General features: G+C 51.7%; 2 protein-coding genes and 2 long non-coding RNA genes across 19 annotated transcripts in view; 1 reads left to right on the plus strand and 3 right to left on the minus strand.

The window, feature by feature from the left end:
- Positions 1-3,062, minus strand: part of ZNF75A (zinc finger protein 75a) — a 56,365-nt gene extending 53,303 nt beyond the window's left edge. For 6 of the 10 annotated variants that reach the window (XM_042972365.1, XM_042972363.1, XM_042972368.1 and 3 more), the window contains exons 1-2: positions 2,947-3,062; positions 838-1,356 (exon numbers count right to left, since the gene is read on the minus strand). In XM_042972365.1, the coding sequence (XP_042828299.1) occupies positions 838-1,245 (408 nt within the window). In that variant the 5' untranslated portion in view covers positions 1,246-1,356; positions 2,947-3,062. Of the gene's footprint in view, positions 1-837; positions 1,357-1,829; positions 2,079-2,946 lie in introns of all 10 variants that reach the window. The other 4 variants (XM_042972361.1, XM_042972359.1, XM_042972357.1 and 1 more) reach the window with 2 other exon arrangements.
- A 1,890-nt stretch (positions 3,063-4,952) lies between these two features.
- Positions 4,953-10,461, minus strand: LOC122234625. Of its 3 annotated transcripts, XR_006212468.1 has the most exons (5): positions 10,345-10,461; positions 9,984-10,135; positions 6,398-6,508; positions 5,815-6,309; positions 4,953-5,420 (listed from the first exon to the last, which is right to left on the minus strand). It is a non-coding gene; the product is annotated as an uncharacterized LOC122234625 (long non-coding RNA). The 3 variants fall into 3 exon arrangements; XR_006212467.1 differs by lacking the exon at positions 10,345-10,461 and having other exon boundaries at positions 5,990-6,309; positions 9,984-10,329; XR_006212466.1 differs by lacking the exon at positions 10,345-10,461 and having other exon boundaries at positions 9,984-10,329.
- Positions 10,462-13,294: 2,833 nt separating this feature from the next.
- Positions 13,295-27,408, minus strand: part of ZNF263 (zinc finger protein 263) — a 49,966-nt gene continuing 35,852 nt past the window's right edge. For 3 of the 4 annotated variants that reach the window (XM_042972241.1, XM_042972240.1, XM_042972242.1), the window contains 6 exons: positions 19,847-20,628; positions 18,771-18,951; positions 18,236-18,309; positions 17,832-17,958; positions 15,848-15,964; positions 13,295-15,362 (listed from right to left, as the gene is read on the minus strand). In XM_042972241.1, the coding sequence (XP_042828175.1) occupies positions 14,194-15,362; positions 15,848-15,964; positions 17,832-17,958; positions 18,236-18,309; positions 18,771-18,951; positions 19,847-20,233 (2,055 nt within the window). In that variant the 5' untranslated portion in view covers positions 20,234-20,628 and the 3' untranslated portion in view covers positions 13,295-14,193. Of the gene's footprint in view, positions 15,363-15,847; positions 15,965-17,831; positions 17,959-18,235; positions 18,310-18,770; positions 18,952-19,846; positions 20,629-20,896; positions 21,083-27,408 lie in introns of those variants that run through there. The other variant, XM_042972243.1, reaches the window with a different exon arrangement.
- LOC122234726 lies at positions 20,573-25,195 on the plus strand. 2 transcript variants are annotated; one of them, XR_006212645.1, is made up of 3 exons: positions 20,573-20,799; positions 24,422-24,539; positions 24,727-25,195. It is a non-coding gene; the product is annotated as an uncharacterized LOC122234726 (long non-coding RNA). The 2 variants fall into 2 exon arrangements; XR_006212646.1 differs by having other exon boundaries at positions 20,573-20,788.

Genomic DNA, 27,408 nt, shown 5'->3' on the forward strand with positions numbered 1-27,408 from the left:
ATCCCTGCTTAATGTGTTTGTGTCTTCTCATTCTCTCAAAAGATTAAAGAACAAAGAAAACTGTCTCATCAACCAGATTATCCCCATGGCCAGGAAAGGCTTTCAGAGAATGGGGGACGAAATGGGAAAAGAGAGGGGAAGAGAGTGTGGCTCCAACCTACCTCCAGATGATTTCTGGCACCACACATATGCCTGCCTGTGTCTTCTTCCCAGTTGGCCTGACGCCAGCTGGTGTTCTGCCACGTGGCTAAGAACACACCCTGGATTCCCACGAACCAGCAGAGCCAAAGACCAACTGCGGAGGGCGCCGTGGAGGCTCTCTCATTTGAATCAGAGGACAATATCCCTCAATGTCTCTCTCCTCTCGGCTACTCTGCTAGGATTTCCAAAGCTGTTTCCCTTTTTTCTGCCTCCTTTTCTCTCCCCTTGCACTCTTCCTTCGTTGTTTGGGTTTTCCTTCTCTTTACTATCTCCACTCAACTTTTCGTTTCTAAGTGTTCTCCCTTTTTCAGGTCCTCCCCTTCCTCTCCAACTCCTTATTTCCTTTTACTCATTTGTAACTCAAAACCCAAGTCCTCGGGCAAGCCATACTAGGCTTATGACTCTCCATTCACCCTGGCTCTATAGATCACAAATGCAGTCGTTCTGGAAGGCCAGGAAAGTATCTGTGAAACCTGAGACTACTGCTGTGGGTCTGTGGTTTCAGGCTTTGCCTCAGTTGTACTAAAGGAACAATGGAACAGTGACCTAATTCACCTTATTTCTCAATGAAGTGCCCCCCCCCCCAATCCACTTTCACCCTATTTCATCACGGGAATCAGGAATCTTTCTTCTCACCCTGTTCCTCGTTTGACCAGATTCCCTCTCCAAGTGTTCTACCAGGGTCACGGCCTCCTCAATGCTTTGTAGATGGTCCTTCCTTATCCGGCTCTGGGTGTCCGTGGGCAGAATGGTCACAAACTGTTCTAGCACAAGCAGTTCCAGGATCTGCTCTTTTGAGTGGATCTCAGGCCTCAGCCACTGACGGCAAAATTCCTGAAGCCGGCCAACAACTTCACGAGGTCCGGGGGCGTCACGATAGTGGAAGTTCCGGAAGTGCTCGCGACAGCTTTCTGGACTGAGCCTGTCCGTTTGTGGGGTATACTTCTTAATGTGACTGGAACTCTCTATCTCAGGTCCCTGGCACTCCCACAGAGCCCTGATCTGAGGGCTCAAACAGTCAGCCACCTTCATATCTACCATCATTACTCTGCTGTAGGAACAGTTTTACTCCTGTGTTGGACACCCCGCCAGCACCACCTTTGGCAAACGAGGCCCAGTCAGCTCTGGAGCAAAATCAATAAAACGATCTTCGTCCTAGAGTAGTGAACAGAAAAAAAGTGCACGTCAGTGAGAGTGTCACAAGAACTTTGTTATCTCCTCTTCATAACAACAGACAAATGAACAGAAAAATCCTGCCTTGCTTTCCCTTTAAAAAATCCACTGCCAAGGGCACCTGGGTGGCTCAGTCAGTTAAGCCACCAACTTCAGCTCAGGTCATGATCTCAAAGTTCTTGGGTCAGGCCCCCCTGTAGGGCTCTGTGCTGACAGCTCAGAGCCTGGAGCTTGCTTTGGATTCTGTGTCTCCAGCTCTCACTCTGTGCATGTGTTTCTCTCTCTCAAACATAAATAAATGTTAAAAAAATTTAAAAATCCACCGCCAGACTCTTTGTCTCCTATTATTCAGGTGCAATAAGGCACAGCTCGTTGAGAGACAAACGTCCACTGAGGGCTTGGCCTTCCTAAAAATGGTCACAATTCAGGAAAGGTTGGACAGTGAGAACACTTACAGCTTCTGGCTGCAAGGAGCTTGTCCAAAGATTTCACTCTCGTGCTTCCTACCCCACCTTCCCCATGCCAAGGGGCCATCCGGACAACATTCTGAGTTTCTCTTCAATCTTAACGTGTCATCCCGGTCTCCTGTCTATAGTAAGGGGGTACAACCTCTCTGACCCTTCATGCCGTCGTGAAGATGGAAGCCCACAGTGCATGGAACATTCCACCTTCTCAATTCCACGGTATGCCTACTGGCAGGAGACCTGGGACAGAGAAGCGACACCAGAGAAGGAAAGTAATTAGGGAAAAAGGAGCCTTAGCATCCCCCCAATTAAGCAACTAGATGCTCAACACTCTCCTTCGGCACCTCTTTGCAAGAACTGTAAGAGGGCACCGTGCACACGACTCGTTCCTGCATTTTTAAATCTCTCCCTACTTCACCCAGAACAGTAAAGGCGGACCTTTGCTTACAAAATGTTTATCCAAAGGCAAAGCCGTAAAAGAGGAGAGGAGGGGAGTCGGGGGTGATGAGGGTGACCCTTCAGCCCACCTGCCCTTTCTTCCACGGTCACTGAGACCTCGGGGCGAGGCTGAGGACAGTCTCGGGAGCCTCGCTTTCCCTGAGCGATCCCGCGGGAACGGCGCCCAAATTCGTCCCGGAAGCCACGGTACTCCCCCGTGGCCGGCTCCCGGCTGCCCAGCATGCTCAGCAGGCACGGGCACGCTGCCCAGGCTCGGCACCCGCAGAAGCAGCCGTCTCCGAGGCTGCACCGCCCGGGTGCCCGGCGTCCGGTGACACCGGCCCCCGAGGCGGGAAAGCCCGCTGCGCGCCCGCCCCGCTTCTGGACGCCCGGCCGGAAAGCCCGCGACCACAAGGCCCGCCCCGGTGACCGACGGGGTCCCAGCGCGGCCCCGGCACCGTCTGCGCAAGGGGGGACAGCGACGTGGCCTTTAGAGCCCGAACTCCCCGACGGCGGAGTTCCCCAAGACGGTCCGGCTGTCAGGCTCCCGCCGCCGGGCCCGCCAAGTGCCGCCGCCCTCGGACAATGGCTGTCTCGCCCCCGCCCGGCGCGCAGCGACCGGTGTCCCTCGGGAGCTCCGGGACCGACGCTGCCCCCGCCCCGGGCTCACCTGCAGGTCGCCGCCCTCCGCCCCGCGCCGCTCAGAGGCGGGCCCCGCGAGGCACAGGCCAGACCTCAGCACACGCCCTCAGGTCCCCGTCGCCGCCCGCCGCCCATTCGACCCCGCGCTCCGGCCGGAAGCGGAGTGACGCGCTTCCGGGGGAGGGGCTCCGAGCAGCCGCGCCGCGGCCCCGGGCTTCGCGCGGAGGAGGCGGCCTTCCGCCCGGTGCAGCCCTGGCGGCGGGAAAGAGTTAATGCTACCGAGTGTCCCGGCCCGCCGCGGCCTAGAGGGGCCTGTGCGCGGCTCGGCGAGCGGCTGTCGCCGCCTCGCGTCGCCGCTCCGGGAGGCGCTGCGCACCCGGCGGCGCCCGGTGTCCGGGAGGCCCTCCCGGCGAGGGTGCCCGCCCCTGCGCGCGCGGGGCCCTCGGCCTTCCCGGGGCTTGCGTCCCGGTCACGATCGGCGGCCCCCAGAGGGCTCGTCCCTTTTCTGGGCCGCGCGTCCCCCACGACGATTACGTTTTCCTCGTGAGGTAGGTTTCAGCCTGTGAAACGGGATCCATGTGTGTGGTTGTCCTTGACCGGGAAATGGAGGCGCGGCTCGGCCTGGGCCCCACAGGTGACCGACCAGAGCCCCTAGGCTGGGATTTGGGGCCCCTGCGGTCCTGGCGCCCGCCTGTCCGCTACGGCATGCTCCCTGGAGGCTGGGAACCCCCTTTTCATCTGGCCTCCCCTGCAGTCTCTGCCAGAGTTGCCTGGGTAAAATGGGCATTCGTCCCACGGAGAGTTCGGAGTTCGTGAATCCCACCTTTCAGGACCGCAGTATCTCGAGGTGTCGCTGTCTCCTAGTCATCGGGGTTCTCGTAGTGTCGGCCTTCACCAGGCAGCGGGTTACTTACTAGGCGCACGACGTGCAGCCGGTGGTAGAGTCCGCAGGACCAGGTCTCTGATGCACGGAGTCTGGCCGAAAGACTGAGGCACTTTCGCGACCATCACTAGCTAGGAAGAGGGAGCCCTGAGCTGAGCGCTGCGGGATTCCAAGAAGTGAAAGTTGACCCGTGGTCGGGGAAATGGGAAAAGAAATGGGAAAAGGCTTGAGGGATCTGCCCGCCCCCGGGAGTGGGGCCACATCCACACAGAGAGGGAGAGGGAAGAGCAAAGCCTCGAAAGCTGGGAAAGATTGGGGTGTGAGAAGATCGGCGGTACCTTTTCACTAAGTGTGACTGGGCTACATTTGGAGGAGACTTGCCTTAGAAAAGAAGTTCTGGGGGACCTGCGCGGAGTGCCTAGCACGGGAGTGAGGATATGGCACTGAATAAAGTAACTCCCGGAGCATCCCCGCAGGCTTTCCGAGGGAGCTTCTTTCCAGGGCAGTTCGTCTGGAAGGAAGGTTAAGGTGGGAATGAAAATGGGAGATCAGGTCCAGGCCATGATGTTAGTGGTGCTTTCAGATGGAATCGGGAGCCGCTCTCTGGTCCTTTTTGCGTGAGAGAAGAGGATTAAACACAGGCGGTAAGAAAAAGCATCTAAGTCACTGGAATGTTTCAAAGCAGGTTCATTTCCTTGGAACCTGAGTCAGGTTGGGACTTAATTTTTTCAAGAGCAATTATTCTTCCCAGGCTTCCAGAACCCGTGGACAGCGCTGCTCTTAGTTTTGAGATCCTGCCCATCAGGCCCAAGGCTGAGCATATAATGGAACTTATTAAAGTGAATAAGTGAAGTTGTGCTGGCGGTGCCCTTGCACAGTATTGGCAGGCGTGATTCGTATCATGGGTACGGAGTTGGTCGGGGAAGCTGGGGAGAAAAAGTGGGGAAAGAGATCCTGTGAAGCAGGAAGGGGAAACAAGGCACAAACTGGTGAATAGTGAATGAGGACCAGTAATGATTTTTGTAGTTTGGAGTCTGGGGCCAACGTTGCCCACTCTTGCTGCGGATGAGACCAAAGTCCCCTGAGATTCTCCTTGTGAAATCACATTCCCCTGTCAGTGCACCGCCTGAAAAATGATGAGTGGGCAGCGATGACTGCAAATACATACACTTTATTCCGAGATACCACACAAGTGCCGTAGTGGGCTGAATGGTTTTGCTGGGTGACTGGCTGGAGTTAATCATGCTGCTACTGGCTAAAAAATTCTTTTTTCTCTTTCAATTTGTAATAGCTATGGATGAATAGTTCCCTTACTTATAGCTGCCTTTTAGAAAGCTGCTTGATCTTAGTCTGCATCGGCCTCCACACTGAGAACAGTCCTATTCTCTCACGATCCTCTCAGTGCTCCACAAAGCAGTTGTCATTTCTCGCAACAAATGTTAGCAGATAACTAGCGGCCTGGACTCTCCTGGGTTTCTAGATGAGAAGCTTGTGATAATTCTTTGTGGTTGAAGAATGAACGAAAGCCAGTCGGCCTGTGCCGTATAGGAGAGGAAACATGACTGAAATGCCAATCGTTTTTCTCATTTCTCTGACATGCTTTTCTTTCTTCATAGCACCTGAAATGGATAAAAGTGGCAGTGTTTGTTACTTCTCATGAGTGTGTGTATCTGGAATGAAAACAATGAAATTAACCTAGAGTAGGACATTTGTAAGGACATGGAATGGCACTGGGCATCGCCATCTGGACCTGCAAGGAATATTTGAGTTCGCAGAGCTACCAAAGACTTTGCCAGCAGAAGGATTTATAGGAGACAGTTGATCAGAAACACCATAGAGAAACCCTTTAAATTTCTCCACGCAGGGGAAAAAGTGAGTATTCGTTCACATTAAGCAAAATCTACAGTAAAGAGAAACCAAGTGAAGTCTCAAATATAAAAAATCTGTTACTGAGCACCCTAACACAAATCTAGAAAAAGAAAGGAAAGGTGGAATCTTTTTAAAAAATTTTACCTATGATATTTTTAAAACTTCTGGATTGATCTATAAGCAACACCAGGATTCTGAAACTTGATAATTCTGAACATGGAGAAGCGCCATTGAAAAACAAAACTTGTGAGTAATTCCAGATGTACACAAGGAAGGAGCTCTGAGAGCGGAAAAGTGCCACTCGCCAGTTTTTACGTACTTGCAGATTGCCTTGGTGAACGTAGGAAGTTAAAACTCAGTCTCTGAGAATGCTATATGGAATGTAATAAATGTTGGATTTCTTCACATGGACGACGGAACCTCCTAACCTTCTCGTCCGCCCGAAGATACTGTACGGCTGTTCAAGAATACCAGCTCTCCAGACATCCCAAAGTCAGGACAGCTTGAAGTCTTTATCCGGGAGGACGGACTGCTGCTGTCCAGTGAACACTACTTCCAGAGCAACACGAGCGCCGCTTTTTTTTCTGGCAGTGAGGTAAAATCGGGTCGTCTTGGAAGGGGAGAAGCCGCGCTGCATCTCTGCAACACAAGACCGCTCTGTCTTTGCGTCTGAGGTTTTCCCACACCCTTCTCAAGCACCACCCCTTTTGACGTAGACTTATCTCACCTGGGTCTGTCCTTGCGGCCTCATCTCGCCTCTCCTCCTGGTGTCTCTTCCTGTGTCGAGTCAGGGAGAGTATTCCGGTATTCCTGTTATTCCTGACCGGTGCTGCTGTGTCTATCAGGAAAGGAGGGTGGCGTTCTGAGAACTGATCACGGTCATTCTGAGAACGTGTTGCAGGAGCGGCAGCTAGATAGGGCTTTGACTGTGGTGGCTTTCTGAGTTCCGAAGACCTTCTCTCTAGACCAGCACTTCGGTCAGGAGCCTTTATCCCTTTTAGCCCGTTACCCCTCCGTACAAATGCCTGTGCCTTTGGGGGCTTTGAGCTAGTGTTTTGCCTTTAATTTTTTCCAGCTGTAAGGTTTTTTTTTTCCCCCTTCTTTCCTCCCGTTGGGTTGTTTGAAGTCAAATTCAGCATGAATAAAAGAGGGAAGTATACGACATTGAATTTGGAGGAGAAAATGAAGGTCCTCAGTAGGATTGAAGCTGGACGATCTCTAAAAAGTGTAATGGATGAATTTGGGATCAGTAAATCAACATTTTATGACATTAAAAAGAATAAGAAACTGATTTTGGACTTTGTACTGAAGCAGGACATGCCGTTAGTGGGGGCTGAGAAGAGAAAGAGGACGACAGGAGCCAAATACGGTGATGTGGATGACGCAGTGTACATGTGGTACCAACAGAAACGCTCGGCTGGCGTCCCTGTTAGAGGTGTGGAGCTTCAGGCTGCCGCGGAGAGATTCGCACAGTGTTTTGGGCGCACGGACTTTAAAGCTAGCACCGGTTGGCTTTTTAGGTTTCGAAACAGGCACGCAATTGGGAATCGAAAAGTATGCGGGGAACAAGTCCTAAATGCAGCTTCTGAAAACGTTGAGCCATTCCGACAAAACCTCTACACGCTTATGCAAGAGGAGAAACTGAGTTTGGCTCAGCTGTACAGTGGGGGTGAGACTGACCTCTTTTGGAAGTCGATGCCAGAAAACATTCCGGCATGCAGAAAAGAGATCTGCCTGCCTGGACGGAAAATAAACAAAGAACGGTTGTCTGCTCTCTTATGTGCAAATGCGGATGGAACTCATAAGTTAAAGTCCATCATTATTGGCAAGTCAAAGCTGCCCAAAAGCGTGAAAGAGGACGCGAGTACATTACCTGTGATATATAAACCTAGTAAAGATGTCTGGTTTACCAGAGAATTGTTCTCAGACTGGTTCTTTCAAAACTTTGTTCCTGAGGTCAGGCATTTTCAACTTAACGTTTTAAGATTCCATGAAGAGGACGTCAGGGCCTTGTTACTTCTGGACAGCTCTCCAGTTCACCCTTCCACCGAATCACTAACCAGTGAGGATGGCCGAATAAAGTGTCTGTTCTTTCCCGCTAACACTTCAACCTTGATTCAGCCAATGAATCAAGGTGTCATCTTGAGCTGCAAAAGGCTTTATAGGTGGAAGCAGCTTGAAGAGAGTCTTGTGATTTTTGAAGAAAGTGATGATGAGCAAGAGAAAGGAGAAAAAGGAGTGTCCAAGATTAAAATCTACAACGTAAGAAGTGCAGTTTTTAACTGGGCAAAGAGTTGGGATGAAGTACAACAGATCACCATAGCGAACGCGTGGGAAAATCTCCTTTACAAAAAGGAGCCCGAGTATGAATTTCAAGGCTTAGAAGATGGAGACGATGGAGAAATCCTTGAGAAATGTGGGGAGCTGGAAGCCACACTGGCTGATGAGAGGGTGTGGTTAAATGGGGATGATGAAGAAAAGGGTCATCCCCCAAAAGCGAAAAGTGAAATTACAAAGGAAGTTCCTCAGAAAGGAAGAGGAGGCAAAGAGCAGACTTCTGGATTTAAGTTATCTGCTGTAAGAGAGAGTTTGGACCACCTACTTGACTTTGTTGATGTCACACCTGAGTTTCAAAGGTTCCATTTCACGCTGAAAGAGATGCACCGAGAAATAGTGAAAAAGCAGTTCCAGAGTAGAATCCATTCTAGAATTGGTAGCTTTTGGAAACCTAGACCTCGTATTATCAAGGATTCCTTCAATATGCCTTCAACCTCTAGTAATTAGGCTTTGTGTTTACAGATTTCTGTAGTTCTATGATGTTATATGATGTAGAATTGTTGTGAATTGTCATTGCGTTGATCAGCTGACCTCATTTTGCACAGCAATGCCCATTTATATATTGTTTCTAAAACATACAGTTTAAAAATAAATTTGCTTCTTTAAAGTATAAAAATATTCGTTAATCCATTTTTGCTTCTATTTTAGACAAAGATCTGCATAATAAGGAGTTTAGTGGTCCCGGATTATCTAAGGTGGAACGGATGGGAAAGCATTACATTCTGTCTCAGTCAGCACATATAACAAGGAAGGTATAGGCTATTTCTAGTTATTTTTAAAAAGACTAAAAAAGATAAAAATAGATTTGGTTTTTAGTTTAATGGTGTGACATGCTCTGCTTTCTTAAATCTGTACCACCTATTTAGTGTTTCCGTCCTCTTATTGTGGAAATATATATATATATATATATATATATATATATATATGATGAAAAACACCCAACTTCTATCAACTAATGATAGTTTAACATTTTGGTATATTTTACGTATTTAAAAAATAGGCACATTACATTGTAATGTGCAATTTTATATCTTTTTGTCTGAACATACTTTAGGCCTATGCGTTAATAATACATTAGTGTTTGTTCTAAGCTTGGGGTAGAATGGATTGTGGAGGAAGTTGATTGGAAGGTCCGGTGAGCTTACTGTACCGCTTTTTAGTTCCTTTAAATTTAAGTGACGGCATCAAACGCCCCTCCCCCGTGGGTGGTAAATTTCCAGAATAAGTGACCGGCAGTCACACCCTTTTGAAAAGTATTCACTAATTCTGGAAACTTCACGTTGCCTTTGCATGCTATGTACCGAGCCTGGTATTGGGCATTTAGACCTGAATTAGAAACAAACAGAATAGGAGCACACCCGCGTCCGATGTGTAAGAGCTAAGAGGAGTATGAAGAGGGCTTTGTGAGTGCTTGGGTAAAAGGGGAAGCATCTGAGAGGGTCAAAAGTGTCACTTCTGAGCTGGGCTTTAAAGTTTAATGAGGGCAGGGGCGCCTGGGTGGCTCAGTCCGTTAAGCTTCGGGTTTCGATTCAGGTCCTGATGTCGCGGCTAGTGAGTTCTCTACCCCCGCCCGCCCCCCTCCCCCCCCCCCCCCCAAGTCGGGCTCTGTGCTGACAGCTCCGAGCCTGGAGCCTGTTTCAGATTCTGGGTCTCCCTCTCTCTCTCTGCCCCTCCTGCCACTCGCACCGACTCTCTTTCTCTCAAAAATAAATAAACATTTAAAAATAAATAAAGTTCAGTGAGGGCGGTGGCAGGGCAGTCCCGGCAAAGGGTAGCATGAGCTCAGGCTCTTCGATGTGAGTGCGCCCCCCTGGGAAGCTGCAAGGTCCCTGGATGATTGCCGTAGGGGCAGCTGGCAGAGAAGAGCAGGAAAGACAGGTCCGGGGCAGATCTTCAATGCCCTTCGGGGTCATCCTATGATTTTAGACTTCCTTCTGGGCCCGCATGAAATCGGTTCTGCGTCCCAAACGGCTTACCTTTTGACTCCGCTTGTCCCTTTCCGTTGTTCGGGTCCCGGCCCCGGCTGCCATCACCCCCTGCCCGGACAACTGCACCCGTCTCTAGTCTCTCTGCCCTCGTTTCTTGTCCCGTCTCCATCCTTTCTCAGCCGGTAGCCAGGGCGCGCGAACTGAAACCAGCGAGGCTTGAGGCCCTCCCTACTCGGGCTTCCCACCGCATTTGAGCAACGACGCCTCGCCTCAGGGCAGCCGGCAGGCCCGCCCTTCCCGGCGCCCGAACCTCCCCTTTCCCCGCGGCCGCACCACCCAGGTCTGCGGTCGCCCCGCTGCCGGACGGCGGGAGCCGCGCCCGCCGCACTCCTGAGATGCGCACGCACACCTGAGAGAACGGGGAGGCTTCGGGAGTGCGGTAGCGCCGCCGGTGTCCGCTGGGGAGGAGGGAGAGAGAAACCCTGCGGCCACCGGACCCGGCCCGGCCCTGGGAGGCGAGACCCGGGGGGGGGGGGGGGGAGCGGCGCAGCGGTAGAGCGCCCGCCTGCGGGCCACAGCGTCCGGGACGGAGACGGGCTGCGGGAGGAGAGCGCCCCCGGGGGAAGGGCGCAGCCGGGAGCCGCCACAGAGCGTCCGCCGGCGGGCCAGAGCGGCCGGGGCGAAGGGGGTGGGCGCGAGCGGAGGCGCGGCCCGGCGCAGCCGCGGAGCGACCGCCGGCGAGCTAGGGGGGCGCGCGCGCCCGCTGCCTCCGGGGCGCGGTCACGGGCCCCGGGGCGAGAGCCGAGCGGCCCCAGAGCTTGGGCGCGGGGCGACGAAAGGTCTGTCGGGACGCGGCCGCCGAGCGCCCGCCCGGTCGGCACTGGATACCCCGCCCCCCGGCCCCGCGCGGGAGCGGTGCTCGATGGGACCACTCCGGCGGGGGGTTCTAGGGGCGCCGCGTCCCTTCCCCGAGGCGCGACGGGCTGGGCTTTGCCCAAGCCTAGGAAGGGACTTAAGTCTTTGCCTCTGGAAGTAACGTTTTCGGGATTAGAGCTCCTCCGAGAAACTCAGGCACTTCACCGCTGTTCCGGTGGCCGGGGCAGTCTTCCTAAACTTGAGCTGGCCGCCTCCCAGAAGAGCCGGGGCGGGGGGGGGGGGGGGGGGGGGGAGGGGGCTCAAGGGCAGCTTCACCTTCGAGGTAGGGACTCACACGACGGTTCTAGCACGTTTTCCTGCCTTGAGGGCAGGTGGGGATGGAGAGGCAAACCCGACTCCACATTGTGTCCAAAAACATTCCAGGATTTCATTTTCTTTCCCTTCCCCTTTTTGCCTGGGGAAATCAGACCTGGAGCAGGTTTGGATCCCGGTGTGTTACCAGTTTTGACTTCTGACTATAGCTTCTGGGACAGCTAAATTGAGGATGTTAACTGGAAGATCTGACCGAAGTTCTTGGTGGTCTGAGGGATTTTTCAATCAACCATTTTGTCATTGTTGAATATACCTCGACCATTCCCACTGCCTCCTAACTGCATACATCAGGCAGCACACAGCTCCTCTGGGTAAACATTACACATCAGAAAAAATTATCAGTCTCCCTTTCAAGAATGGGAGTCCATTCTTAAATCTAGAAGTGTCTGCAAGCTAGATCGAAGGCTAAAAGGATAAATGCACTAACATTTTTTGTAATGAATGCACGTTTGCTTTAATTCATCTTGGTATTTTTGAGCTCCTGACACCCAAAGACATTAGTCTACTAGCAGTAATAAATGTGCTACTTTGTTTCTTGAAACACACCTTAAGAACTTTTTACCTTAGTTGTTTCAAATGCTTGTGAAATAGTTACAAAAATTAGAAGTCTTAAAGCAGTGGAGGGGATTTTGCACTTTCCAAAATCCTGTCGGTTGACAGTGTAATGATTCACATAGTAAACTCTTCTTAAAAGGGCTGGGAGTACAAAACCTGCAAGTTCAGATTATGATATTGAGACCCATAAATTTCTTTACTGCAATAAAAATTCTTAGTGATCTCCAAGGAGTTTTTCTGGGGGAAAAAAAATGTTTAGGGTTTCACTGTTTCCAGTCTCTGGCCTTACAAGCTTCGTCCTCAGTGACGTGTGGCCTGCTGCTTTTGTTGTTGCTTTAAAGCGTGAGCAAGCAAGAGAGCGCGTGTGCGTGAGCAGGGCAGAGGGGGAGAGAATCTTAAGCAGGTTCCATGCTCAGAGCAGAGCCTGACGTGGAGCTGGATCCCACAACTCTGGGATCACGACCTGAGCTGAAATCGAGAGACCGAACCACCCAGGCACCCCTGGCCTGCTGCTCTTAACCTGCTTCTGCCAGGCCTTTTCAGTGCTTAAATGTGGTACCGATCCTCCACCCGGGAGCCCTTCTGCTGGTCTGTGCTACCTTTGCTACAAGGACTGTGGCTAGTGCTCAGGGTCAGTACGGTACCTCCCAGGTCTAGTTTGTACCCATACGGGCTGAGGGAGCAAGAGTATTGCCCCTGTGTCAGTCTCCCATTATCCTAAGAACCAGGTTGGAGACTGTTCTGGTTTCTTTTTCAAGGACTAGTGGGTAAGAGTCTATAAATGTAAAATATGTGTGCGCAACATAAAAATATGAATATGAAAAGCACACACTTGGCCATCCCTTGCAGTGACCTCACGGGAGCCTATGCGGAGGACCTCTGACCTGCTGTGATACAACCACAAGGAAAGAAATCATCAATCCCGCCTCGCAGTTAACAGACTGCTCCCTGAAATTTCTGCCAGCAGGTCTTGCGTTGGTCGTAGTGGCGGGGGGCTTAGAGGAAAGAGTCTTGCCGGGATTATCTGCCCACAGATGACATGAATAAACGAGCACTTTCTATGTGCCAGATGCGGAGCTCAATGTTTTACATGCCGTATTCTGTGAGATCATCTCATTAAAACAGACAACAGCTCTGCTTGTGAATTTGTTGGAAGGGGAGCTAGCCCGGAGGCTGGGACTTGCGACTTTTCCTGTTGGAAAATCTTTTTAGTGCCAGGAGTGAACTCCTGGGGGCCCTCACGGCTCTAGCCTGACGCTTCAGTGCTCCCAGTAGGCGCAACGGCAGGTGGACCACGTCGGAAGGTCTGCATGGGTGATATTACGGGAGAGAGGGGTGAAAGGGAGAGGTGCTTTCCATTCTCGTGAGACTGACAATCCACATAAATGGCAACCTCGGCTTTTTTCTTTTGACAGAGTGTGCAGTGGGTACGTGTGTCGGGCAGGGGGGGGGGGGGGCGGCGCAGAGGGACAGGGAGAGGATCTTAAGCAGGCTCCCTGACCCACGACTCTGGGATCATGACCTGCCCCGAAATCACAAGTGTTGGACACTTAACATTTTCTTATTTCCTGAAGACATTTATTACCGTCCAAACATATTTTCAACAAGGAAAAGCAAGATCCCTAATCTCCCCAGGATCCACACTTGCAAAGCCTCCCAGGGAGCCCCTCTTTCGTGGAACCCTCTGAAGACTCCAGAGCTCTGTTTCCTTCTTGGACAGAGGGGGGGATTGAGTCTTAATCTCTGCAAGGGTGAACTAATCCACAGTCTGGCTTCCTCTGCCGACACCTGTGCCGAACTGCAAACTCCTTCTCACCACCTCCCTCGGGTCTCTGGTTCCTTTTTGCCTGAGGTGACGTTTACGTGCCTGGCCTGGGCGCGGGCACTCCGGCCAGAGAGGCGCTGTGGTGACGGCCCCGGACTGCCCTCGGCTTCCCAGCCAGGGCTCTCAGGGAGCCGCAACTCACCAACCAGTCTTCTGTGGCCTTGAGCTGGTTTCCAGAACGCGCCGCCCTTCTTTTGTCCCAAGGGCCTCAGGAGCCCAAACGCCCCTGCCGAACATTCCAAGTGAGGAAGCAGTATCGGAAAATCACATGGGTCCCCCAAAGTCGCTGGGACGGACAGTGGACACGGTAAGGCACCCGAGTCACAACCTGCCTAAGTATACCAAGGCAGTCAGTGTGCCCTGGGACATGCGACTTCACGGAGGACTCTGTCCGGAGCAGGTCACCTCAAAGACTTGACACCCTCAGGAGTTCGGGCAGAATTGCATTCTAGTTCTAGGCTAAGCCTTTGCTGCCCCTGCACCTCCCTCACAGCGACCCCCACCTTGATCCTCTTTACAGTAATTACCTTACAAACAGATGATTTGGTCGGCTGGCCAGAGAATATCAGCTCTTAACGGGACCCTCCGAGTAGGCCGCCTTCTCTGGGCCAGAGAGAAATGCCGCTGTTTCTATCCCGTGTGAGTTCTCTGGTGACTCATAAGGCGTGAACTCCGAGAAAAGCTCTCTCCACACTCGGAACATTTATAGGGTCTCTCTCCCGTATGGGTTCTCAGGTGACGGATGCGATTGGAGCTGTGAGAAAAACTGTCTCCGCACTCATGACAGGTATAGGGTTTCTCTCCCGTGTGAATTCTCTGGTGCCTGATTAAGTTGGATCTATGAGAGAAGTTTTCCCCGCAAAGGTTACACTTGTACGGCTTCTCCCCCGTGTGTGTCCTCTGATGTCTGGTGAGGTGCATGCCCTGCCGGAAGCTTTTCCCACAGGTCGAACATTCGAAGAGTTTCTTCTCTGCCTTGTGGGTTCCGTGGTTGCTAAGAAAGAGGGTGCTGCCACTCACTGCTTCCCCACACTCCGAGAAGGGGTAAAGCCTCTCTTTCTCGTGAGTCCTTTCGTGTATGACGAGGTGCGAACTGCGGGAGAAACTTTTCCCACACTCGGCACACCTGTAAGGTCTCTCGCCCGTGTGGATCCTTTGGTGCCTGAGGAGGTTGGAACTATGAGCAAAGATCTCCCCACACTCGGGGCACTTGTAGGGCTTCTCGCCGGTGTGCGTCCTCTGGTGCCTGTGAAGGTTTGAGTTGCAAGAGAAGCTTTTTCCACAGACGTTACATTGGTAGGGCTTCTCGCCCGTGTGGGTGCGCTGATGGCGAGTCAGGTGGGTGTTCTGACTGAAGCTCTTTCCACATTCCAGGCACTTATGCGCCTCCTCTCCCAAGTGTGCTCTGTGTAGTGACAGAAAGTGCGGGTTCCCACCAAAGATTTCGCCACACTCCACACCCACGCACAGTCTCTCTGCCGCATGTATTCTCTGGTGCCTAATTAGGTTCGAGTTGTTAGAGAAATTTTTGCCGCACAAGGGACATAAGTGGAGCTTCTTCGGCTGCGATTCCTTCGGTCGCCCCCGTTCTCTGCAACTTGTGGCCCCCACTAAGGACGGCTCCATCCCTTCCTCTGGGGGAGGCTCCCAGTGCCCTTCTGCCCTGTCCCGAGGCCTTCCCCGCTCAGGACTCCAGGGCACCTCCCCTCTGGCCTGGCCAGGCAGCAGCGCCTGCGGGTGGGCGCTCTCGGGGGAAAGGGACTGAGCACTTTCTTCCTGGTTCTCAAACTTCTCTTCTCCTGGCAGAGCGAGAGAAACCAAACCCCTACGTTATTCCTACACGAGACAAAAGGAAATCCCACAGACCTGCTCCTCCCTGTAGGCCAGACGTCCAGAAAGGCTGGTTCTATCTCAGTCTCCCATTTTCCCCATGTAGGTAAAATACCCTAGAGAGGATAAAAGGTGGGGCCGTCGCAAAGGAACAGGGCTCAGACCAGTCCTGACCTCGCTTGTACAGGCCCCCGACTCGCTCTACAACTGAGCCTCTGGCTCCCGCCCTGTGGAAATGGGTGGGTTGGAGCAAGGCTGGGATTGGGGCAGGCCCCAGGAGCGAGTGCCCCCTTACACCGGGCACCGTGGGATGGAAATGGGCAGCGGGGCGACGGGAAGCAACGCATCTTCCTGGCAGCGGTGATGGGCTAGCCCTCCGCCCCAGTGCTTGAGGGCTTCCCTCCCGACAGTGGGAGTCTAGCTGGGCAGGCTGCTCACCTCCGTTCCTTCTTACCTGGAGCTGGGCCTCTGGGACTCAGGCCTTCCTTGCAAGTCTGAACACTGGGATCCCATGGCTTTCCTCCTTGTTCCACCTGGGTACTTAGGGCCTCCCGAATGGGAACCTGAGCCTCTGTTCACAACGAAAGAAACAGATGTCTGTCACCACTCCCTCTACCAGGCAGAAGAAACAAAGACGATCTTGGCCCCTGCGCTTAGTGGACATATCCACACAAGGCACACGGAGTCCGACAGTAGTAAGTCTGACAATACACTAAACTGTTCACAGTGGTTATCTCCAGAGAAAGAAATTGGAGGAGGGGGACTGTGACTTTTTTTTCTTGTTACGCTTTTGTAGTACTTGGGATATTTTGCAGTGAGAATGTACACTTTTGTCATTAAAACAACCAAACGTGATTCGAGTGATCAGTTCTTGCGGAATTAGTTTAATATTATAAAAGAGCCCTAACTCTCACAGATAAATATAAACTAGAACTACATTCCACAAGACAACTCCAGGATAAAACGTAACGTGGTGGACCATCAGAAAGAAATCTGGGGCTCTGAGATGCCCCGGAGGTTGAAGCCTAGGAGCGCCATTCCTGCGCGATGCTAAAACTAAAACCTCACACCAATCCCAACAAACCCGGACCTTAAACAGTTTAGTTCCAAGAACTCGTGAGCCCAACTTCTCTTCCCACGAAGCACTGAGAGCTAGGCTCAGCTCAGGGCACCAAACCATGGCCTGGTGATGGACAGCCTGGAGAAGGTCCCAGTGAAGGGAACCAAACCCAGCGATGACCCTTATGCAGAGTTACTGCAAGTGAACCGATAACTGTGCCTCTTTTTACAAAGACCAGATGTATGAAAACAAAGTGTGACTCTTTTCTGCCACGTGTCAGTATGGCCACAATCGTAACGTACACAGAATCGCTGTTATTTAAGACTTCCCACAACTTGCGGGGCGCCTGGGTGGCTCAGTCGGTTCAGCGGCCGACTTCAGCTCAGGTCATGATCTCACAGATAGTGAGTTCGAGCCCCGTGTCAGACTCTGCTGACAGCTCAGAGCCTGGAGCCTGCTTCGGATTCTGTGTCTCCCTCTCTCTCTGCCCCTCTCCTGCTCATGCTGTCTCTCTCTGTCTCGAAAATAAATAAAAGCATTAAAACGAATAAAAAAAAAAAAGACTTCCCACAACGTTTTAATGTAAGAATTTTCATACATCCAACGTTGAAGGAATTACACAGTGTCTGTATACACTCTACCTAGATCCAGCTGTCATTTGTCATATTTCATAGGCATCATTTTTAATCTCTGCATAACAGTTTAACACATAGATACATCTTATTTATCCCATTATATACGTGTGTGTGTGTGTGTGTGTGTGTGTGTGTGTATATATAATACATGTATATATTTATATATATATAAAAATTTTCAAATTCCCAAAAGGCCTCCCCCCTCCTTCCTGAATTTTTAAGGGCTGGGATAGCTGCTGAACTGGAATGTTGATGCCAGTGCCCCCCGAAAGGTGGAGAAGGGCCTAGGAATACTAACGAAGCACAGAAAATATGAGTGAGACCAGAAGAATAAGCATCTCAAAATTGCAAGGCATCAAGAACGGAGTGTGTGTGCGAGGGGGGGTGGAGTGGGGGAGGCTGAACGGAGAGTGTGTGCGATGGAGGGGTGGGGGAGGCTGAACGGAGAGTGTGTGTGGCGGGGGGCGGGGGGGCGGGGGGAGGTTGTCAGCGGATTTGATTTGTTCTGCCCCGGGAAGTCCACTAAAACTCAGAGTCCCTGCCTCTGGCTCTGGCGGCTGGGGGCCATAAGTCTGCCAACTGTGCCAACCGCCAGATATTTAACGGATCCTCATCCGGGGTGCTTTAGAGAAAGGGAGGTGTTCCGGCAAAACCCGGAACTTCCGTCCAGGAAGTGAGTGGCGAAGGGACAGGCCCCTGGTCAGAAAGGGCCGAGTCTTCATGCCTGGAAAAAAAATCCTTACCCAGTGAGTCCACATTCTCATAACTCTCCTGCACCGTGTCCCTGGAGAGGGCCCTCTTACTAGGATCCTGATGCCCCCACTCCTCCTGGGAGATGTACATAGCCACGTCCTCTAAGCTCTCAGGCAACTGAAAGAGCACAAGATCTCCTTTAGCCCCCGAGGCGCCAGGAACAATTCAAGCAGAGTCATGAGTTACGGGGGCAAAACCCAGGGTGCCAAGGCCACACTTCATGGGGGAGGAGGGTGCAGGCCCACAAGTGGGGTGTGGAGGAAATAAAGAAGGCGGGGAGGCGCGCGTGGTGCGGGACAAAGGATCCTCTCCAAGAGGCAAAGAAGACCCCGTCCCCACAAGAACAACTGGGGGGAGGGGTGCCGGGGGGAGACAAGGAGAACTTCCACATCACCTGGGGCCCAGTCATTTCCTTGTCTTCCATGTTTCCTTCAGCAGGAAAGAGAGAAAGCCAGGGAGCAGACAATGCTGAAGGTGACAGAAATCATGATGAGAAAGGCATCTGCAATTCTCGGGAGCCCAAGGATTATTACAACACGGTATCCATTCCCCAACACCCAGTCTCCGCTCAGGATCGAACAAGGAGCAAAAGGCGGCAACGGAGGCGTCGCGAAGCGATACCCAAAATGGCGGAGGTGGGCAAAGAGCACCAGGCGGCTTCCCCGCCGGCCTGCAGCAGTCAAGCCCTCCATGGTTCAAAGCTCTAAACGTCTCTGTTCTGCATACACGGGGGCTTACTTAAAGATCCCCCCGCCCCCGCTCCCATCCCCCAAAGAACCCAGACCACCATGTTTAGGTCTTTGACTCCACGCCGGGAACCCTGAGGTCAGAAATTCCCTCACCTAGGCGGTGATCCGCCACCTGCTGGTGTCAGGGAACGACCCGGAAGCCCCTCCTCCCTCCCCCCAGCCCAGGTAACTGTTCCTCACCCCTCTCCTTTACAGCCTGGGGGTCCCTTTTGGGGCTGGGGCCTAGCAGCTCCTGCAGCCTGGGGCCAGGGCTTCGCTCAGTCTCCATTGGCTCCAGCTTGAAGCTCGGTGACTCTCGTGCTGTTTCCAGAGGCAAAGGCTCCTCCAAGAGCACTTCTGTTCCCCGCCTATGGTTTGTGACCTGGGAACCAACCCACATCACTCATCATCATAACAGGGCCCGAGAGGAAGGGACATTAGTACAGAATTCTGGGGGCAAGCCTTCAACGGAGAACTACCGGCGATCCCTTTGGGTCCAGCAAGAGAGGAGCATGGTTTCCACTTAACGCTTTTCTGATCCCCTGAGTGCTGGAGAACGTCGGAGCGGAAGACGTCCGCCCCCGGGGCACACCTTCCCCACACAGCTCTCCGGCACACCTGACTCCCTCTTGCCTCCTCCCCCCGCCCCCCATTGTATCTACAGGCTTCCACTCCTCACTTCAGGGTAAGTTAAACTTGACCGACCCCGGGGACCGGTGCCCTCGGAGCCTCAGTGCCAAACCGTGTTTCGCAATCTACCGTTAACCCGACCGAGCTCCGCAGAGGGGACCAGGCTACTGAACCCAACCTGACAACAGCTAACAGCCATGAAGCACTATTAGCCAGCAGTGGGGTCAAAACCACGTGATACTCTCCCCGTAACCCTCAAAACAACCCTAGGAAGATGTTTTGTCATTCTCACTTTACTACGTGGCAAATCCGAAGCCTAAAGAAATTAAGTAATTTGCCCAAAGTCGCAAAACTGCTACAGACCAGAGTGAGGATTTGGACCCTGCGAATTAACTCCGGGGGGGGGGGGGGGGGGGTCACACGAATGCACACCCCCTGCCTCCATGGGGAAAGAGGGCATTCTTCACTGCTGGTTCTGTCCTGCCGGGGAAAACCTGGAGAATGAATCTTCCTAACTGAACTATAAAAAGACCTCTTGCCCGTGTAAAGTCTACTCAGGGCACCAAGCACATGGGTATGGAGAACAGGGCGGCCGCGATGTCCTAGTCCTCGGGGCCAAACGAACCGAAGACAGCTCTTTCTCTCACCTGAAGTCTCAGTCTCCCAAGCTCTCTCTGCATGCCCTCCACAAGGGTGACCGCTTCCTCGCCGCTCTCCGGATGCAGCTCCTGCACCCTGCTCTGGATCTCCTGGGGCAGGATGGTCAGGAACTGCTCCAGGACCAGCAGCTCCAGGATTTGCTCCTTAGTGCGCAGCTCCGGCCGGAGCCACTCATGGCAAAGCTCCTGGAGCCGGCTGAGGGCTTCCCGGGGCCCGGCGGCCTCTTGGAAGCGGAACCTTCTGAAGCGTAAGTGGGAGGCCTCGGGACTCGGCCCCGGATCTGGCGGCGGCAGCTCCTGGCTCCAGGCGCAGTCCTCCTCCAGTTTCACGATCAGGAGCCCTTCCCGGTCTTGGGAGCCCGGGCCCGACGCCATCCTCAGGCCCCTCCGGAGCACCTCGGCCCCGAAACCAGCTGCACCCGCCCGAGAAGGCTTCCCGGGCCCCGCGGAGCCCAGCCTCGGCCCGGGCGCAGCCGGCTCCGGTGCCTTGGCCTCAGCCGATCACGGGCGCCGTCGCGCCGGCCCCCTACCCAGGAACCGGCAAGACCACCCCGCAGCAGGAGCTGAACACCGCGCTTTGACTCTCGTCTCCGACTCACGCAAGCCTAGGCGCTCGGCTGCACGCCGGAAGTCCCGGCGCGCTTAGGCGTCCACAGCCAACGGCGCAGGCTCAGGATCAACTTCCGGGTCACGATCTGCGAACTCTAGCGCCCATTGGGTCAGGTCTCGCCACAGACTTCACCGCCGACCAACCAGAGGGGAAGAGTTGCCTGCGGAGACGGGGCGAGCGACGGCCAATTGGAGACGAGAGGCAGGGCAGCTAAGTTTAGAGGAAAACATGCCTGAGGCGGGCGTGACCGGCTGACTACCGGATCAGAATTCCCAGAAAGCTTACTAAAGTGAAAACCCGAGCCACGCGAAATCCAGCGCGTCAGTGTCGGGTGGGGCCAAACGACCCGAATTGTTAACAAGCTCTTCCCCCACAGACAAGCTTGAGAATCACTGCCCGGTCATAACGGATTTAAAGGCAGTCCCCACCCGCTCTGGTTACTCGGGGCTGCACGAGAGAGCCCCTCTAGCCCGGCGGCCTCAGAAGCACGCAAGCCAGGGCTCTCTCCGCCGCCTCTCGGCGCCGGGTGGTCGGGAAGCCTGTAGACCGGCCCGGGTCGGCGTCGCTGCGGGGCTTGCCGGGAGATGTAGTCCGTTGCACGGCCCGCGCCTGCGCCCGAGGCAGGTGCCGGGAGCAGGGGCGGAGAGCGGAGGGCCGCGGCAGTGCTTCCGGCGCGCTGCTGGGGCCCTGGGGCTGGGCGCGCTTGGCCATCCCTTGCTCGGTCAGGGTCCTGCAGGCTGGGCGTCCACGAGAGCTCCTGGCGACCCGGGACGTGCTGCTTATTGTCCATCCCTGCGAGGGCGGGGTCGTTATTCAGCTCCCTCCTAGATCTTGTGATGAAAGTTGTGAACTTCACTGCGAGCGGGGAACGGAAGGAAACCCGGAGAGTGGGCTCAGCTCCTCCCTTCCCTCTAGCGACAATCGGGCCCGTGGGCTCCGGAGAGTGTCGCAGGAGTGAATCGTGACAACCTTTTATCGAGCGCTTGCCTAATAGAGCTGGACCCTAACAGCACTCAAAACTGTAGGACGTAGATGCTGTTATCATCCCCCTGTAACAACGGCACCGAGTGTCAGCGAACACCCTTGTCCAGGGTCACGCAGCTAGTCTGTCGCTAAAGTTCAGGCTGCCATAATATTAAAAAGGGTGAAGTGGGGACAGAGAGGCCGGCTTTGGACGACTGGGTGGAGAGAGTCCTGAGTATTTCGGTTTTTTCTTGTTCCACTAGAGGGAAAGGGCTCCACCGCTGTGGTGGCAAATGTGACCTCAGCAGCCTCAGCACACAGGCCGGTATAGGTCCATCTCAGAAACCCTTGCTGAGACATGTGACCTCAGAGTCCTCTAAGGCCATCCTCCTGTTTTCGACATATTTCAGGAGACTACAGATTCTAACCTAAAAGTCACTTCGCTGGCATTTACTACGTCATCTCAGACAAGTTACTCAATCTCACTGACCCCCAAACTTCAGTTCCCTCATCTGTTTTGAGGGGATAAGCCTATCTTCACTTTATATTTGGTGAGGATTAAATGAGCTAACGTGTAGGATGCTTAGAACGGTACCTGGCAATTAGTACCAACTCAGTGAATGCTAGTAATGCACAGTAAACTCCTGAAGTCTCACCCTATGTCACAGAAAAGCCACTTGGATTTTTATTGCAGGATGTGGGGGCATGAGAATGTTTGCGAAACTACACATACCTGGAGATGGGAAGAATGAATCATCTGCTAGGTTTAGGTTATTAATGGGGACTTGAAGCAAGATGGACTGTTATTCAAAATTACTGTTAGTATTCTTCCTCCGTTTTTTGAGGCCTATCTATATTCAAACATAGAAAATAGCTGGTGTGTTACTAGGAGTGGGGTTACAGGCCAGTAGATCTACAGGGGGTCATTTGGGGCAGGAGTTCTTAACCCAGAGTCCATGAAATTATAGAGCGGCACCGTCCAGTATAACTTGCGGGGATGCTGAAACGCAGCTCGGGTTGCTAAGTGCCACCTAGTGGCTACTGTTTTGGCCACCACAGTTCTAGAGGGTCACACTGATGGATCTGGAGATCTTCTGAAGTTTCTGTTACTTTATACAATACTGCATGTATATGTGTATGTTCTAGGAAGCAAATCCATGGCTTCCGTCAAGTTCTCAAAACCACCAAAAAGATTAAGAACCACTAGTTTAGGTCTTCGGTGAAAAGTAAGTTAAGGGAAGTAAGTATGCCCTCCAGTAACCATTTTACTTGCTTCTATTTTCTTGTCCTCAGTGATAGGTGGCTCCCTGACTATCACAGAGAAAACACATTTGAATCTCAGATAAAGAGCCCCTACTAATCCCGGCCTTAGCTCTCATGGGCACTAGATTCTGTCTCTCGAGCTGCTTTCAGGCCTTCCCTAGGCCTTCTAGATTCCCTTGCACTCAAGTGGGGCAGCTGTCTCTGTGTGTGGTCTGCAAACCGGTATCCGATGAAACACACAGTGTTAAGACCTTCCGGTCCGTGCTTGTTGGCGAGGGAGCCGACAGACAAGCAGCTCTTAGCAGTCTGAACTGCTTCTTGCCCTGCCTCTGGCCTGAGGGTGCCCTGGCCTCCAGGCCTCTGCCACCCTAAGCCTTTGCTTGCTATCTGCCACTCACCCTGGCTTTGGTTTCGTCCCACTTGAGTAGACCACAGCTTTCTGTGATCAATGGATCAGGTGTACTTTTACGTATACCAAATCACGCTTTGATCTTAGTCTTAGCTTTGCAGTCCAATCATAAACAAAACGGTGACTTTAAACGGCATTTCATTTGAAAAGCATTTTCTTTTTTTGTTAATCTGAAATGTGTTGCTTCTCTTCATGGAAGTATAAAATAAGGCATTTTGCTCCACTTCCTATATTTTGGTAAAGTGTTCTAGAATTTACATTTTTCTTCAGATTAACATTAACTTGCTAATATTGTTTGGTAACGTTAATATTTAAACATTTTCCTCCATGTGGATCATAAATGACTACTTACCAACCCACATTTTATTGCAGAGCAATAAACTTTGTCGGGGGTGGGGGGAGGTGGGGAGGGGAGGAGGGGGCACAGAAGAGGCGGCTCTCAGCGAGGGAAAGAGTGCTAGGATAGAGCAGGGAACTGAGCTGGGCACGATTTCACCAGCTGTCTCTGGACTGCCAGAAACACAGTTAGAGAGTTGTTTTAGTGAACTTCAAGATAACCCACTTCTAGGCTGCAGCTAAAAGAAACGTGTAAAGACGGCATTTGCCAGTCACCAGCCAACCCAGCTCACATATCGATTTTTATTTGAAAATCTCTGAACTGAAATGAATCCAGGACTCAGTTCCCAAATTCCTGCTTTTACCGCTTTTTCTCTCTTCTCTTGAACTCAATAAGAAAATGTTTCTCAGGTTTGACACAGTCAGAATTTTAGGAAGACTGACATCACACTTCAGTCCTAACTTCAATAATTCTCTTATCAAAATATTCAAAAGATAACGTAAAACTAAACATTTAGTACATTGAATTTTTTAAATTTATTTATTTTGAGAGAGAGAGAGAGAGAGAGAGAGAGTAGGAGAGGGGCAGAGGGAGAGAATCCCAAGCAGGCCCTGCGCTGTCAGCACAGAGCCAGACGCAGGGCTCGATCCCACGTATCATGAGATAACATCCCGAGCCAAAATCAATAGTCTGCCACTTAACCAGCCGAGCCACCCAGGCACCCTAGTGCATTGATTTTAACACAGAACTAATTCACTCCTTGTTCACAGATTGGAGGACAACAGCCTTGAATTGAACACAAAAGGAGTTTCCCTCGTTTTGGTTTTGTTTTAATATTGAAATACTGCTGACAGAGGCTTCAGGTGAAATGATCCTAAGAGGAAATGGATACAGAGAGGCCATCTGCCCTAGAAATCGTCCTGAAATCACCCTCCCAATCAGTCGTGAGCCAAACTCTCATGCTTCCTGTCTTTTTTGTAGCCAGGATATCCAGTACCAAAGCCTGGCCTGGGCTTCCCATGGAGCACAGAGAAGAGCCACGGGTGAAGGGACTGCAGAATTTCAAAGAAATGAGACCAGGATTTGGCTTCAAGATGAGGTGAGTGTTCACTGCATACAAGGGGAGAAAGAAAAGAAAACTTCGGACTCAATTGATGTAAAAAGCGTTGAGACGTACTTAGGACTTTCTGTCATCCCATTACTGGTTTAATAAACCCCTTTTCTCGCCCTCACTTTCTTTCCCCTGGGGACAGGGTGACATTTTCAACTTTCATTTCTTCTCTCAGGTTTTAAGATCAGGAGAGAAGATAAAGAAGCTTCTTCAAAGCAGAAAAACCCTGGAAACTCTGCATCCACTCACTGTAACTTTAGGGGGGAATGCTCTCCAAGGGTCTACTTTACAAAAAAGACTAAAAACCTTTAGAAAACCAATGTGGAAATCCTAAGACTTAGCAGAACTTACAGAGCATCCAACCACTCTATAGGAAGAAAGCCCTGAGAACTCCAACCAGGAAGAACCTCTCAACATTAGATTCTCTGAGCACCAGGGGACTCATTCAGGAAAAGAACCTCACCGGTGCCTCGGTTGTGGGCAAAGCTCCCTTCGTGCAGACTTTTGTAAACGCTAACATCTCCCATCAGAGGAGAGATCCTGTGAATGTACTACATCTTATGGAAAGCAGTGTGACTGTGTTTTAAGAAAATTAAAATTTGGGGGTGCCTGGGTGGCTCCATCGGTTAAGTGTCTGATATCAGCTCAGGTCATGGTCTTGCGGTCGTGATATGGAGCCCTGAGTCAGGCTCCATGCTAAGCGTGGAGCCTGCGTGGGATCCTCCCACTACCTGTCTGTCTCCCTGCCCCTCCCCCACTCGTGCTCTCTTTCTCTCTCAAAATAAATAAACTTAAAAGAAGCTTAAAATGTTTCTCCTCTTCATTTTTTTTAAAGTTTATTTATTTATTTTTGAGAGACTGAGCGAGTGGAGAGGGGCAGAGAGAGGGAGGGAGAGAGAGTCCCAAGCAGGCTCCGCACTGCCAGGGTAGAGCCTGATGCAGGGCTTGAAGCCATGAACTTCAAGATCATGACCTGAGCCAAAGCCAGATACTTAACTGACTGAGTCACCCAGGCGCCCTGTTTTTTCTCTTTATTTATTATTTATTTATTTATTTTGAGAGAGAGAGAGCAAGAGCTTGTGAGTGGGGGAAAGGCAGAGAGGGAGGGAGAGAGAAAGAATCCCACACAGGCTTGGCTACGTCAGCACAGAGCCAGATGCAGGTCTCAAACTCCCACACTGTTTGATCATGACCTGAGCCAAAACCAAGAGTCGGATCCCTAACCAAATGAGCACCCCAGGTGCCCCTGTTTTTCTTTAATCAAGCAGTTCCACATCTGGGAAACTATTATGAAAGAGAAAAACAAAACAAAAGAGCAGCAACAAAAATAAAAGTCTTTACACACACGTACACACACACCCCTCCTCCAGTGGTTCCCCACTGTCCTGATAGTAAAGCACAGACTCCTCAACAAAGCTTTAAAGATCTTTGTGACACAGGCCCTGAACAGCTGACTCTGGCTCTCACCGCAAGTGAGAATAACTTTCTTCTGGGCTCCCAGGGTACTTTGTTTAGAACTTCTTTTTAGCACCAAACACAGTTGACTTAGCTGGGAGGCTTAGTTATAATCCTGTTCTGACCGGTGTCCTCTTCTGCTCTCCTGATATACCTACATCAACATCACACACATGACTGGGTCTTCCAGGGTAGAGAACAATAAATATCAGTGTATTTTATTTCTAATCTCTGTTTAATGATAAAGGCATTTAAGGCTATGAGTTTTCCTCAAAGTACAGCTTTATTTCCCATAATTTTTATATACAACATTCTCTATCGAACATTTCAAAATAGCTTGTCATTGCAGTTTTTATTTTACTTCCCCTTTAAGCCAAGAGTTGGTCAACTGGTCAAGAAAATTTTCCTCTTAAAACAAATTTCAGGGGGCGCCTGGGCGGCTCAATTGGGGAAGCATCTGAGTCTTGATTTTGGCTCAGGTCATGATCTCAAGGTTTGTGAGATCTAGCCCCATGTCAGGGTCTGCACTGTCAGTGTGGAGCCTGCCTGGGATTCCCTCTCTCTCTCTCTCTCTCTCTCTCTCTCTCTCCCTCTCTCTGCCCTGCCTCTGCTCGTGTGTGCGCTCTCTCAGCACCGCCCCCCCCAGATTTTTTTCTGCATTGATTAGAACATGAGGTTCATTCTACTCTGCTTTGAAAAGTTCATATAGGTTTTCCTATAGAAAAGGCTTGTTAAGTGTCCCCAAAGCCCTAGACAAGAAGGGTTCTATTTGTAGGACATAAATGTACTCTTGGACCTCTCAAGTATTTTTGGATCTTTGGAAGCACCCTTGTGCTTATGTGAAGGGGAAGTGAGATGGAGGAGTTTGGGTGGCTTCCCATTCTGCCTCCCTGTGTGTGGTTTTTTTTTTTTTTTTTGAACTTCCTCTTCCCTTGTTAAGAGGTTGTAAAAGCAAACAAGAACATTCTAGGGACTTTATATAGCAATTGTTAACAGCTCCCTAGGTATTAAAGGTGGCAGTGAGAACAGGAGGCCAAAGGGCCTTGGAGAGGCCTCATCCCTTACTCCAGCCAAGTTGTCTTCCCAAAGATGCCATAGCTGTTTATCTTCTAGAAAGCAGAAAAAACCCTGCAGGGACCACGTTAAGATTTTTTCGATTGTGACCTTCCAGAACCTGCAGGGATTCTTTCACAGTGTGTTGTCTAGGCTAAAATCAAGGGAATCAGGGAAGAGACTGGTGACTAGGCCAAGGGGCTCACAACATGGGAGGGGAGTGGCAAGAGACAGTACACCTGGCCCTCCCGCACCTGCAGTCACCTTCACGTTCCTCAAGAAAGGTCCAAAGGGCCCTCCTGGAAACTCTGTGATCTTTAATTCTGAAATGAGTACTTGTCCTGAAATC

This window comes from Panthera tigris, chromosome E3 (assembly GCF_018350195.1).
Source record: "Panthera tigris isolate Pti1 chromosome E3, P.tigris_Pti1_mat1.1, whole genome shotgun sequence".
In the NCBI taxonomy this organism is placed as follows: Eukaryota; Metazoa; Chordata; class Mammalia; order Carnivora; family Felidae; genus Panthera; species Panthera tigris.